We start from the raw sequence: 13202 nt of genomic DNA, 5'->3' as shown, positions 1-13202 counted from the left end.
AGTGTTCAATAAAGAACAGTTGAATGTAAAACTTTCTTTCAAAAAAAATAAGAAGTAGGGACTTCCCTGGTGGCACAGTGGTTAAGACTCCGTGCTCCCAGTGGCGGGGGCCTGGGTTCGATCCCTGGTCAGGGAACTAGATCCCACATGCATGCCGCAACTAAGAGTTCACATGCCACAGCTAAGGAGCCCGTGAGCTGCAACTAAGACCCGGAGCAACCAAATAAATAAATAAATATTAAAACAATAACAAAGATCTAAATAAATTGAAAGGTACTTATACAAAAAAGAAGTAAAAGAAAAGATTTTAATTTGCCTTGTTTTATTCCTTCTCTAAAGCTCTTCCTTTATGCAAATCTGAGTTTCTGACCTATATCATTTTCCTTCTTTCTGAAAAAAGAAACTTTTTTAAAACATATATTGCAAGGCAGGTCTACTAGCAACAAGTTTCCTCAATTTTTTTTTTGTCTGAGAAAGTTGTTATTTCTCTTTTACTTTTGAAGGATAATTTTGCTCGATACAGAAATCTAGGTTGGTGGGATTTTTTTCCTTTCACACTTTAAATATTTTACCCCACTTCCTTCTTGCTTTCATGGTTACCGAAGAAAAGCTCAATATAATTCTTATTCTTCCTCCTCTATAGGTAAGGCACTTTTTCCCTCAGGCCTCTTTTAAGATTTTCTATTTTTCCTTGGTATTCTGCAGCTTGAGTATGATATGCCTATGTATAGAATTTTTGGGGTATTTATCCTGCTTGGTTTTCTGCCAGTTTGGTGTCTGTCATTAATTTTGGGAAATTTGAAGTCATTATTTCTTCAAATATTTCTTCTTTTCCTTTTCTTTTCCTTCCGGTATTCCCCTTATGTATATGTTACTCCTTTTTTTAATTGTCGCACTGTTCTTGAATATTCTGTTCTGCCCTTTTCATTCTTTTTTTTCCTCTTTGCACTTTGGTTTTCTGACTTTCTGTTGACATTGATTCAAGCTCACTGATTCTTTCCTTGGTCATGCCCAGTCTATTCATGAGCACATGGAAAGCATTCTTCATTTCTGTTACAGTGGCGTTTTTTGTTTGTTTGTTTCTAGCATTGCTTTTTAATTTTTTCTTGAAGTTTCCATCTCCTTGCTTGCATTTCCTGTCTGTTCTTGCATGTTGTCCACTTTTCTATTAGAATCATTAGTATATTACTCATAGTTGTTTTAAATTCCTGGTGTGATAATTCCAACATCTCCACCATATCCGTGTCTCATTCTGGTGCTGGCTCTATCTCTTAAAAGTCTATGGGGGTTTTTTTTGTTTTTTTTTCTTTTAGTATGCCATGTAATTTTTTGTTGAAAGCTGGACATGATGTATCTGTTAAAAGAACTGAGCTAAGTAGGCCTTTAGTGTGAGGTTGTATTTTTGTCTGGCTAGGAGTTAGAATGTGTTTACTATTTGCCATAGCTGTTGGTTTCAGAGGCTAAAGTTTCATCTGTTGTGCTTGTTTATCTATTCTCTGTCATCTTTGGGTTTCCCTTAAGCCTTCCTTGTAAATAAGGTGTGATACCTTCTCTATTCATTTTTCTTCCTTTCTCTTCTCCTCCTCTACCTTCTTTCTCCTGATTATCCCAAGGATTTTTCCCTCCAAAGTGAAAATACAAGTCCTTGGTGATGTGAACATTTTTAATATGTCCTGTCAATACCACACTTTATTACAATTGTTTTACTGTCTCCTTACTAGATTGCAAGTCTCTTGGAGGAGGTACTGCATACTTTAATCTTTGTATGCATTATGTCTGGTACATAATCAATGCTCAATAAATAGTTATAAAATTAAGTATGCAGGGGCTAAAAAATATTTTCACATTGTATGCTACTGATACTTCCCATTACATATCTCTTCCTTCCAGGTAAAATTTATGTGGTTCTTAACTCTAATTCATAATAGAGTCTCTTTTAGGGAGCTTTAAAATATATGTTTGGTTTATAGAAAATATTATTAAAATGAATGGAAGATAGGATATCTCAGCATAGAAGTGATAACTATAAAACAAGACCCAAAAGGAAATTTTAGAACTGAAAATTCCATTATCTGAAATAAATTCACTTGAATGTTATTAACAGAGTTTGAACACTGCAGAAGAATGAATGAGTGAACTTGAAGAGAGATTTGATAGAAACCATTCAATCTGAAGAGCAGAGGTTAAAAAAAAATTGAAAGGAAACAAGGAACAGAGTCTTGGTGACCTTTGGGACAATACCATGGAATATATTTGGAATTGGAGACTGAAAAGAAATGGCTGAACAAATGAGAAAAAAAATGGCTGTAATTTTCTCAAGTGTAGTGCAAAACACCAAGTTACAAATTCAAAAAGCGCAGAAAATGCCAAAGAAAGATAAATATAAAGAAGACACCACCTGGGTACAGCATAGTCAGTGGCTTTGTGCATGAAAAAAATTTTTTTTTGCATTTGTAAGACCCCTGCATGACAACTGACTTAAACAGTGGAGCTCAGAATCTTTGAAGCCGTGAAAGGAACCTGCTGAGTCATGATTCATTTATATCCAGTGAAAATATTTTTTAAAAACAAGGGCAAAATGAAGAAATTGTGGCAGATCCTATATTCCAAATAAGGCTACAACGATAAATGTAACTAGAATAAACATTCCAGTTATAAGGCTGAGATTCTCCAACTGGAAAAAAAAGCCAGCTGAAATTATAAGCTGTCTAAAGCATATGGACTTTATTTTTTTAAACAAATATACATACATATTCTTTTTTTACATTCTATTCCATTATAGGTTATTACAAGATATTGAGTATAGTTCCCTGTGCTGTACATTAGGTCCTTGTTAGTTATCCACTTTATATATAGTAGTGTGTATATTTTCAATGCCAAATTCCTGATTCCAGATAGAATGAAAGTAAAAGATGGGAAAAGACATACAATGCAACCAGTAAGTATAAGAAAGCCGGTGTGCCTCTCATTATTTCAAACCAAGTAGATTCAATATTAGGCATATTAGCAAAGATAAAGAGGGATACATAATGATAAAAGAGTCAGTTCATCAGAATGACATAATGCTCAAAAATATGTGTATACCTAATAACAGAGCTTTAAAGACTTGAAGCAGAAATGGACATAATTAGTGGGAGAAATAGACAAATCTACAGTCATAGAAATTTTTAACACCTTTTGCTCAACAATTCATAGAACAACTAGTGAGAAAAAAAAAATCAGTAAAGTCATAGAAGTTCTGAAAAATTCCTCAACTACTTTGACCTAATTAACATTTATAGAGCACTGTACCCAACAACTGTAGAATACTCATTCCTTTTGAATGCACATGGTATATTCACTAAGGTAGATCATATTCTGGGCCATAAAACAAGTTTTGATAAATTTAAAAGGTTTGAAATTGTACCAGAGTATGTTTTCTGGTTGCAAAGGAATTGAATTAGAAACCAAAAACAATAAGATATTTTTTTAAAAACTTCCATATCTGGAATTTAAAGAGCATACTTCTAAATAATCCATGAATCAAAGGAGAAACTACACATAAATTAGAAAATATTTCAAGCTGAATGATAATGATACTGCAACATATCAAAGTTTATGGGAAGGGCTTCCCTGGTGGCGCAGTGGTTGAGAATCTGCCTGCCAATGCAGGGGACACGGGTTCGAGTCCTGGTCTGGGAAGATCCCACATGCTGCGGAGCAACTGGGCCCGTGAGCCACAACTACTGAGCCTGCGCGTCTGGAGCCTGTGCTCCGCAACAACAGAGGCCGCGATAGTGAGAGGCCCGCGCACCGCGATGAAGAGTGGCCCCTGCTCGCCGCAACTAGAGAAAGCCCCCGCACGAAGGCCCAAACGAAGACCCAACATGGCAAAAATAAATAAATAAATAAATTTATAAAGTTCCTACCAAAATTCTTAACAACAACAAAAAAAATTATGGGAAGCAGCTAGAGCAAGGGTTAGTGTAAATGTTTATATTTGTAAATAAAAGAAGGTTAAAATCAATGATCTCATTTGCTATTTGAGAAGCTAGAAAAGGTCAAAATAAACCCAAAATAAGTAGAAGAAAGGTAAAAACAAAGAGAAGAAATCTATGAAATAGAAACAGAAAATGAACCTGAAAAAGAAAATTAATGTAGATCACATAGTTATTTGAAAAAATTAATAACATTTATAAATCCCTAGCAAAATTCATCAAGAAAAAGAGAGAAAACTCAAATTGCCAAAGTCAGAATAAAAGGATATCACTATGATCATTAAAGATAATAAGAGAATAGTGTGAACAACTTTATGCCAGTATATTTGACAGCTTAGATAAAAGAGACAAATTCCTTGAAAAACGTCACTTGCCAAAACAAATACATGAACAAATAGAAAATCTGAATAGCACCATATCTATTAAAAGATTTGAATTTATTATCAAAAACCACACACACACTCAAACAAAAACAACAACAAATAGCCTTCGGGTCCAGGTGGTGTTATTGGTGAATGCTATCAAACCTTTACAGAAGAAATAATACCAATCTTATAAAAGTAAGCTTAATGCTTAATAATCAGCTTAATGCTGATACCAAAACCTTACAAAGACATCATAGAAGGAGAAAATTATAGACTAATATCTCTCATGAATACAGACACAAAAAATCCTTAAGAAAAGTGTTAGCAAATCAAATCTAGCAAATATGTGAAAAGGACAATACATCATGACAAGTGAAATTTAGCCCAGAAATTCAAGGTAGGTTTAACATATTAAAGTCCATCAGTTTGATTCATCATTTTAATAAAGGAGAAACGCCATATGATCATCTCAATAGATGTAGAAAAATATCATTTGACAAAATTCAAAACTCATTCATGATAAAAATTTATACCAAACTTGGAACGGAAGTTAATTAATCTGATAAATGGTATCTATGAAAACGCTACAACTAACCTCATACGTAACAGTGACATATTGGATGCTTTCCCTCTAAGATTAAGAATAAAACAAGCAATTCTGTTTTCACCATTTCTATTTAACATTGTACTGGAAGTCCTAGCCAGGGCAATTAAGCAAGAAAGACATAAGGAATAAAGACTGGAAAAGGAGAAGTAAGACTGCGTTTAGTTGCAGACAATATGATTGCTTATGTAGAAAATCCTAAACAATCTACAAAACAACTGAAATACATAAATTTAGCAATATCATACGATACACGATCAATGCAGAAAAATCAGTTGTGTTTCTAAACAGCAGCACAAAAACAATTTGAAAATAAAATAATCTAAACCAATGCCACTGAAAATAGCATCAAAAACATTTGGGAATACATTTACAAAAGATGTGCACAATTTGTACACAGAAAGCTTACAAAATATTGTCAAGATAAAGTAACAAAGATCTAAAACAAAACCATCTCATTGATTGGAAAACAATATTGTTAAAATGTCAATTCTCATCAATCACCACATTCAATGCAATGCCACTTAAAATCATAGCAGGATTTTATTTTTTTTAACATCTTTATTGGAGTATAATTGCTTTACAATGGTGTGTTAGTTTCTGCTTTATAACAAAGTGAATCAGCTATACATATACATGTATCTGCATATCTCTTCCCTCTTGCATCTCCCTCCCTCCCACCCTCCCTATTCCACCCCTCTAGGTGGTCACAAAGCACCGAGCTGATCTCCCTGTGCTATGTGGCCGCTTCCCACTAGCTATTTTACATTTGGTAGTATATATAAGTCCATGCCACTCTCTCACTTCGTCCCAGCTTACCCTTCCCCTTCCCCGTGTCCTCAAGTCCATTCTCTAGTAGGTCTCACAACAGGATTTTTTAATTGAATATTTTAATTTATATAAAACTTATATGGAAATGCAAACAATTCCAGGAAAAAAAAAACAGTTGGAGGACTTAAACTACCTGATTTCAACACTGTATAAAGCTACAGTAATCAAGACAACATGGTATTGGCATAAGGATAGAAAATTAATAGATCCATGGAACAGAATATAGAGTCCAGAAATGGAACATATATATAATCAATTGAATTTCAACAAAGGCAGTAATATTATTCAATGGGAAAAGAAAGTCTTTTCAATAAATGATGTTGCAACAACTGGATAAACATATGGAGAAAAACGAATTTTAATTCCTACAACCCTGGCCTCACAAAACTGATCCAAGGGGTGGAGCTGGAGGCTCCCAGGTTCCCTTCTCTCCTACTCAGTCCCCAGCCCTTCAGTCACCCTGTGAGCAGGACCTAGCCTTGTGCCGCTTTCTGAATACTGGACTCCACATAACTTGGGCCCAGCAGAGTGCCCAGTGTGTAGGGACAGCTGGAAGGGCCTGACCCACGTAGGGACCCCCCTCTTGGCCCATTTGGTTTCACGTGCCAATTAGTCTCCAGCAGTTTTGTTTCCCAAGGGCTTTAAAGAATCTACAGGGGAGGAAAACCCCGAAGAAAGGCTTAATAAAGTGGATTCCTCCAGCTTGCCTGACTGCAGGAGCAGCAGGGTTAAGAAGAGATGGCATGAAGTCCTGAGTGCGAAAGTCAGATGACAGACCTGGAATTACGGGAACATGCAAGGTGGTGATGGGGGAGGTCGGGAGCCTAATGGTGACCTGAATTCAGATCCACCGATTGCTGCCTCTGCGACCTTCATTCTGTCCACCCACGTGTGCATTGAGTGTCTGCTCCAGCCAAGCACCTGGTTACTGAGATGCTAAGATCAAGCCTCTGGCTCAGAAGCTTGGCACTGGGACAGAGCTGCAAAGTGACTCTGAAGGCAGTGATATCCATGCACCCACCCTGCCAACGAGGGTGGGAGGAGCAGAAGCTGAGAGCGGGCAGAAGGCTGTCGTCAGAAGCCCAGAGCGGTAGCTCGGGAGCGTCGTTGGCCCTGGTAAGTGACCCGCTTCAGGAAGGGTTTTTAACGCCAACTCTTGTCTTTTTTCCAGTTCAGAGGAAGACGGAGCTTCTTATTCGCCCGGCACTGATTGCTCAATACCAGCGTAAGACTAGGCGGGGCCACCCGCTCCTCGCATTCACCCCAAACCCGCGAGAGCAGTGCGCCGGGACTGCGGCATCCCGCAGACCTCCAGCAACTAGCAATCAGAAGCGGACTTTACCGCGTTCCGCAAAAGACACTCTCGATCCCTGATGGCTCTGCCGGCTGTCACCTCGCGGCGACCTGAACAGCGAGCGCTCCCCGACCGCACGATGCAGCGGGGACATAGCGCGCCGGCCGCCTCGGGCTCCCGGGCCTCGGTTCCTAGTCCCAGGCCTCCGTTCCGGGGCCCCAGGGCTCTCATCTTCGTCCTTTTGCGTGTCCTGCTGTCGGTGAGTCCCTATCGCGGGTCCTGGCTCCGGAAGGCGCGCTTGGCGGCCGGGAAAGGGGGGGGCGGGGCGTGGGGGACACGGTGGGGTGCCTGCCTGAGTCACCTGCGGCCCGGGTTGTCTGAGCGGGACCAGCAGTGGGCAGAGTCGGGAGAAGGAGCAGAGTCAGGACCCGGCAGGACCGACCGGGGCCCAGAGGGAGAAAAGCCCGCGTTCCTAGGCTTGTCTGGCTGCCCCAGAGGTAAATTCCAGAGAGAAGAGTTGAAAACTCCTTAGCAAGCCTTGATGTGGCCCGGCCCTTCCCTCTCATTACCATACTCCGCTTCCGCCCCCTCTCTCCTCCCTCTCCCTTCCTTTCCTTCCCAGCTTCCTCCCTCCCCTCTCCCTTCTCCCCTCCCCTCCCCTCCCCTCCCCTCCCCTCCCCTCCCCTCCCCTCCCCTCCTTCCCTTCCCCTCCCCCTCCCTTCCCTTTTTTATGCCTCTGTTTGAATTCTAAAACATGCTCATTGCATCTATTCTTCCCATTGATTTTTACAGAAAAGTAGCTTTCCCATCCTCCCTTGCATTCAGCACCCCTTCTTGGCTGCTGTGAGCAATTTGCCAAATTCCTTCCCGGCACTTTCTTCCACAGCAACATACAGGGCTTACAGGGTAAACCACCAGTAATCATACAGCTGACCCCAGAGGTTCTGTCTTTAGTTTAGGAGGAAAGGGTGTGAAGCTTTTATTTTGATTTCCATTTTGAGATCGAAACAGGTAAGATGTGCATCCTGGAAAAACTATCTAATGGCTGCCCTGAGCTAGGAGGCGGAAGGCTTTAGTGTTAATGTAGCTTCTCTTTTTACCTGTACAACCATCCAAACCCACAAAAATCTCAGAAGAAACAGACCTCAGACCACAACAAGACCTTGAGAACAAGTCTGACGCACTATGTCACAGCTGCTCAGGTTAAGAGTAAAAGACAAACACTGTATGATATTACCTATTTGTGGAATCTGAAAAATACAACAAACTAGTGAATAAAACAAAAAAGAACCAGACTCACGCATATAGAGAACAACCTGGTGGTTACCAGTGGGGAGAGGGAAGCAGGGAGGGACAATATAGGGATAAGGGGAAAAGAAGGGTTGTTATGGGATTATATGAAATCACGTGTGTGAAACGTTTGAAAATTGTAAAGCACTAGAGAATTTAAAGAATCTTTAAAAAAAAAAAATAAAAGGGTAACGGTGCAGCTTTAGGGTGTGTTCGTCCTGGCAAGCAAAGAGCAGTGTTTGTTTGGTTGACTCTTATCAGGAAAAAGAGAGAGTGAAGATCAAACTAGACTGTTTTGCAGTCTGGAGGGGGGCGGGGAGGGCGGGAAGCAGGAGAGGGAAATCCCTGCTCATGATTCATCTCTGGGCAGAGCAGGGTCAGTAGAGTCTACACAGGACTCAACTTAACATACTTCCACATCTCCTCCTTCCTTCTCATTTCCTCCCTTTTTTTTTTTTTTGCCATGCCGGGAGCATGTGGGATCTTAGTTTCCTGACCAGGTATCGAACCCTTGACCCCTGCAGTGGAAGCGGGGAGTCATAACCACCTGACTGCCAGGGAAGTCCCCTTGTTTCCTTCTCTCTTTTGTCCCATGCTGCTGCTCCAGTGCAACCCTCCTGTCTCCCTCCTCTGTCTCTGTCTCTCTCACACACACACACCCCGCCCCCACAGACACACAAGTCTGTGGGTCGGCAAACCCTCAGATCTCCACCGCCCCCCGGGTCCCTCAAACAGGGTGCAGTGGGGATTACACACTAGGAAGCCTCCTCCTCGCCCACCCCCTCCCCCATTACTTTGACTTCGTTCTTGTCTGTGATCCTGTCCGTGTGGACTTTTCACTCCATGTCCACCAGTGTCCCTGCCACCAGTAGCATTGTCACCTCTGTCTTGCAGCCCCTCCAGGCTCTTTTCACCTTGGTGACCTTGGTGGTGTTTATGGGGGTGCGGGGGGTCTTTGTGTCTGTACCTCAGCTCCCTGTGGCCGGAACTGTCCCTGCACAGGGCTGCTCAGCAAGCTCCAGACGTGCCTCCCCTGAACGCACATGGGTTCTAAGATGCCTGCAATAACGCTAGTATGATGTCCTTGTCCTGTTCTAGGGGGTATTTATGTGGGTGGTGGGAAATATGACTGGCAGGTTGGGAACAGAACAGAGGTAATTGAATGTCCTGTTGAGGGATTGCCCAGGTCTAAAGGCACCATGGAGTCAATTTCAAGTTTTCACTTGATGTTACCAAAGATTTTTAAAAAGGCACCATTTGTAGTGTTAAAAGTGTCAATTCATCAGGAAGACATCTTAATCATAAATATTATGTGCCTAATAGTAGAGCTTTAAAATATCAATACATAAAGCAAAAACTGATGAAATTAAAGGACTATCATATCACCCTTTAATGCAGATGAAAAAGGGTAGTAACACTATCAACCACCATGGGAATTTCCCCACAGTCCAGTGGTTAGGACTCTGTGCTTTCACTGTGGAGGGCACCTGTTCACTCCCTGGTTGGGGAACTAAGATGCCGGAAGCCCTGCGGCACGACCAAATTAAAAACAAACTTACAAAAAAACGAACCAAAAAAAAAACTATCAACCACCTTGACTTAATTGACATTCAGAGAGCACACTGCAACATCTAATGAAGTCTCATTCTTTTTTGACGAACGTGGTACTTTCATCAACATAGACCACGTTCTGGACAATTTAAAAAAGTCTAAATAAGTTTAAAAGCAATGAAATCATATAGACTCTGTTCTCTGACTTCAATGAAATTACATTACTAGTCAAGAATGATCGCTAGAAAAAAAACTCCAAAATTTGAATTTAAAGCAACATACCTCCAAAGCATTCATGGTTCTTAGATGAAATCAATAGAGAATTTTTTAAAATTTCAAGATAAATAATAATGAATATATACCACATGGAAATTTGTGGAAGGCTGCTAAAGCAGTGCTTAGAGTAAACTGTGTGGTTTGCAATTAAAGACCTTCCTTCTATTAAAAGAATAAGGGGTTGGGAGAAATGGGGAGTAAAATTTTAAAAAATAAAAAATAAAATAAAATCAGTGACCGGAAGATCCACACTAATCACCAGAAAATAAGTGCAAATTAAACTCAAAAGAATAAGAAGGAAATAATAATAATATGAGTAGAAATCAATGAAATGGAATACAAACAGTTAAAGGAATTGACAAACCAAGCATTGATTCTTTGAAATAATCAACAAAATGAATAAAATAAAATCAATAAACCAAATTTTAAAAGAAAAAAAAGCAAAAAAAAAACACCCCAATATCAAGAATTAATGATGGGGTATTATTACAAACTCTGCAGCCATGAAAAGGATAATAAGGGGATCTTATGAATAATAATAATTTTATGCTGATAAATTTGACAACTTGAATAAAATGGACAAATTCCTTGAAAAATACTACTTAGCAAAACAGATACAAGATGATTGTACTCAGGTCCTGGACATTGCTCTAAGTCAGAGGAGAAAGGCATAAAGATCGGAAAGGAAGAAATAACCAACTGTATTCATTTGCAGAGAACAACTGCTAGAACTAAGTGAATCTAGCAGGTCATAGCATGCAAGTCCGGGAGCATAGGAGGCAATAGGATTGTGTGAGCAGAAAAAGAGGACACAGCCATTACCTAAACTCAGAGGAGGCCCAGCCTGGAAAAGGGAGGACTAGAGGGACACATTAGCACAGCTCTCTCTAAGTTCTTGAAAGAATTTTATGTGTCAGAGGGCTGCATTTTTGTCTTATTTGGATCCAGCCAGTCAAACTGGGCTCCACATAACTTGGTTTTGGTTCAATCTTCTTCTTTTTAAAATTTAACTTCCTGACTTAAAACACTCTCAAATTACAGAAAATTGCAAAAACCATACTAAACACATTTCCTTGAACCATCTGAGAACAAGTCAATGACAGAATGCACATCACCCCTTAACGCTTCAGTGGGGGTTTCCAACAAACCAGAACATTCTACCCCCATAGTTAAAGGCAGCCTTCAAAATCAGAAAATTAACATCCAGAGGGTACTGTCAGCTAATCCTCAGACCCCATTCATATTTCTCCAGTTGTCTCTATGATATCATTTATTGCACAGAGATCCTATCCTGAATTGCTGTTTCATCTTTTTCTGTGACTCTTTGATATTTAGTGGGAAATTGACAGACTATTTTTGAGGACAGGTTGTCAACTTCCTTTTATTTTATTTACTTATTTACATGTATGTTAGATGATTTTGTATTTTTCCTACGTGCCTGTTATGGGCTGAATTGTGCTCCCCCACCACCAAATTCATATGTTTAAATCCTAACCAACAGTAGCTCAGAATAAGACTATGTTTGTAAGGTAGGGTCTTTAATTTATTTAATTTTTTAAATAAAAAATATTATTCAATTTATTTAAACTGAAAACCAAAACCTAACAAAACAGTTCATCTATTTCACCCATCCTCCACTCCCACCTCACCTCTTGCAACCATCAATCTGTTCTCTGTATCTATGAGCTTGTTTTTGTTTTTTTTTTTTAATTTTTTTTAGATTCTGCGTATAAGAGAGATCATATGGTATTTTTCTTTGTCTGACTTTTTCACCAAGCATAATGTCCTCAAGGTCCACCCATGTGGTCATGCATGGAGAGATATAATTTTTTATGGCTGAATAATATTCCACTGTGTTTATATATATACCACAATTTCTTTATACATTCACCCATCAATGGACACTTCGGCTGTGTCCACATCTTGAGAATTGTAAATAATACTGCAGTGAACATGGGGTGCTTATATCTTTTTTAGTTAGCGTTTTCATTTTCTTTGGATAAATACACGGAGGTGAAATTGCAGAATCATATAGTAGTTATATTTTTAATTCTTTGAGAAATCTTCATACTGTTTTCTATGGTGGTTGCACAAATTTGCATTCCCACCAACAGTGCACAAGGGTCCCCTTTTCTTCACATCCTCCCCAACGCTTATTCTTTTTTTGTCTTTTTGATAATAGCCATTCTAACAGGTGTGAGGCAATATCTCATTGTGGTTTTGATTTGCATTTCCCTGATGATTAATGATGTTGACCATATTTTTATGTACCTGTTGGCTATCTATATGTCTTCTTTGGAAAAATGTCTATTCAGAACTTCTGCTAATTTTTAAATTGGATTGTTTGGGGGTTTTTTGCTATTGAGTTGTATGAGCTCCTTATATATTTTGGATATTACCTGTTTATCAGATACATGATTTGCAAATGTTTTCTTACATTCAATATGTTGCCTTTTCATTTTGTTGACAGTTCCCTTTGCTGTGCAGAAGCTTTGTAGTCCCACTTGTTTATGTTTGCTTTTGTTGCTTTTGCTTTTGGTGTCAGATTAAAAAAATCATTGCCAAGATCAATGTCAAGTTGCTTACTGTCTATGTTTTTTTCTAGGAGTTTTATGGTTTCAGTTCTTATGTTCAACTCTTTCATCCACTTTGGGTTGATTGTGTGTATGGTATAAGATAGTGGTCCAGTTTCATCCTTGTGCATGTGGCTGTCCAGTTTTCCCAACACCATTTACTGAAGAGAATGTCCTTTCCCTATTGTATATTCTTGGCTCTCTTGGCATAAATTAATTGACCATATATGCATGGGTTTATTTTGGGGCTTTCTATTCTATTCCACTGATTTATGTGTCTGTTTTTATGCCAATACCATACTGTTTAATTGAAATAGCTTTATAATATAGTTTGAAATCAGGAAGCAAGATGCTTCCAGCTTTGCTTTCCCTTCTTAAGATTACTTTGGCTACTCAGGGTCTTTTGTGGTTCGGTACAAATTTTAATTCTTTGCTCTATTT

General features: G+C 39.2%; 1 protein-coding gene across 1 annotated transcript in view; it reads left to right on the top strand.

Annotated features, from left to right (window-relative positions):
- The first annotated feature begins 7043 nt into the window (after window positions 1-7043).
- The window catches only part of LOC133098043 (tumor necrosis factor receptor superfamily member 10A-like), a 39327-nt gene continuing 33168 nt past the window's right edge, over window positions 7044-13202 (top strand). Inside the window, exon 1 of the mRNA XM_061200700.1 lies at window positions 7044-7330. Within this exon, the coding sequence (XP_061056683.1) occupies window positions 7151-7330 (180 nt within the window). The 5' untranslated portion in view covers window positions 7044-7150. The remainder of the gene's footprint in view (window positions 7331-13202) is intronic.

The sequence above is a fragment of the Eubalaena glacialis genome, chromosome 9, assembly GCF_028564815.1.
Source record: "Eubalaena glacialis isolate mEubGla1 chromosome 9, mEubGla1.1.hap2.+ XY, whole genome shotgun sequence".
NCBI lineage: Eukaryota > Metazoa > Chordata > Mammalia > Artiodactyla > Balaenidae > Eubalaena > Eubalaena glacialis.
The sequence above is the reverse complement of the archived record's forward strand: the minus strand, read 5'-3'. Positions and strand labels throughout refer to the sequence as shown.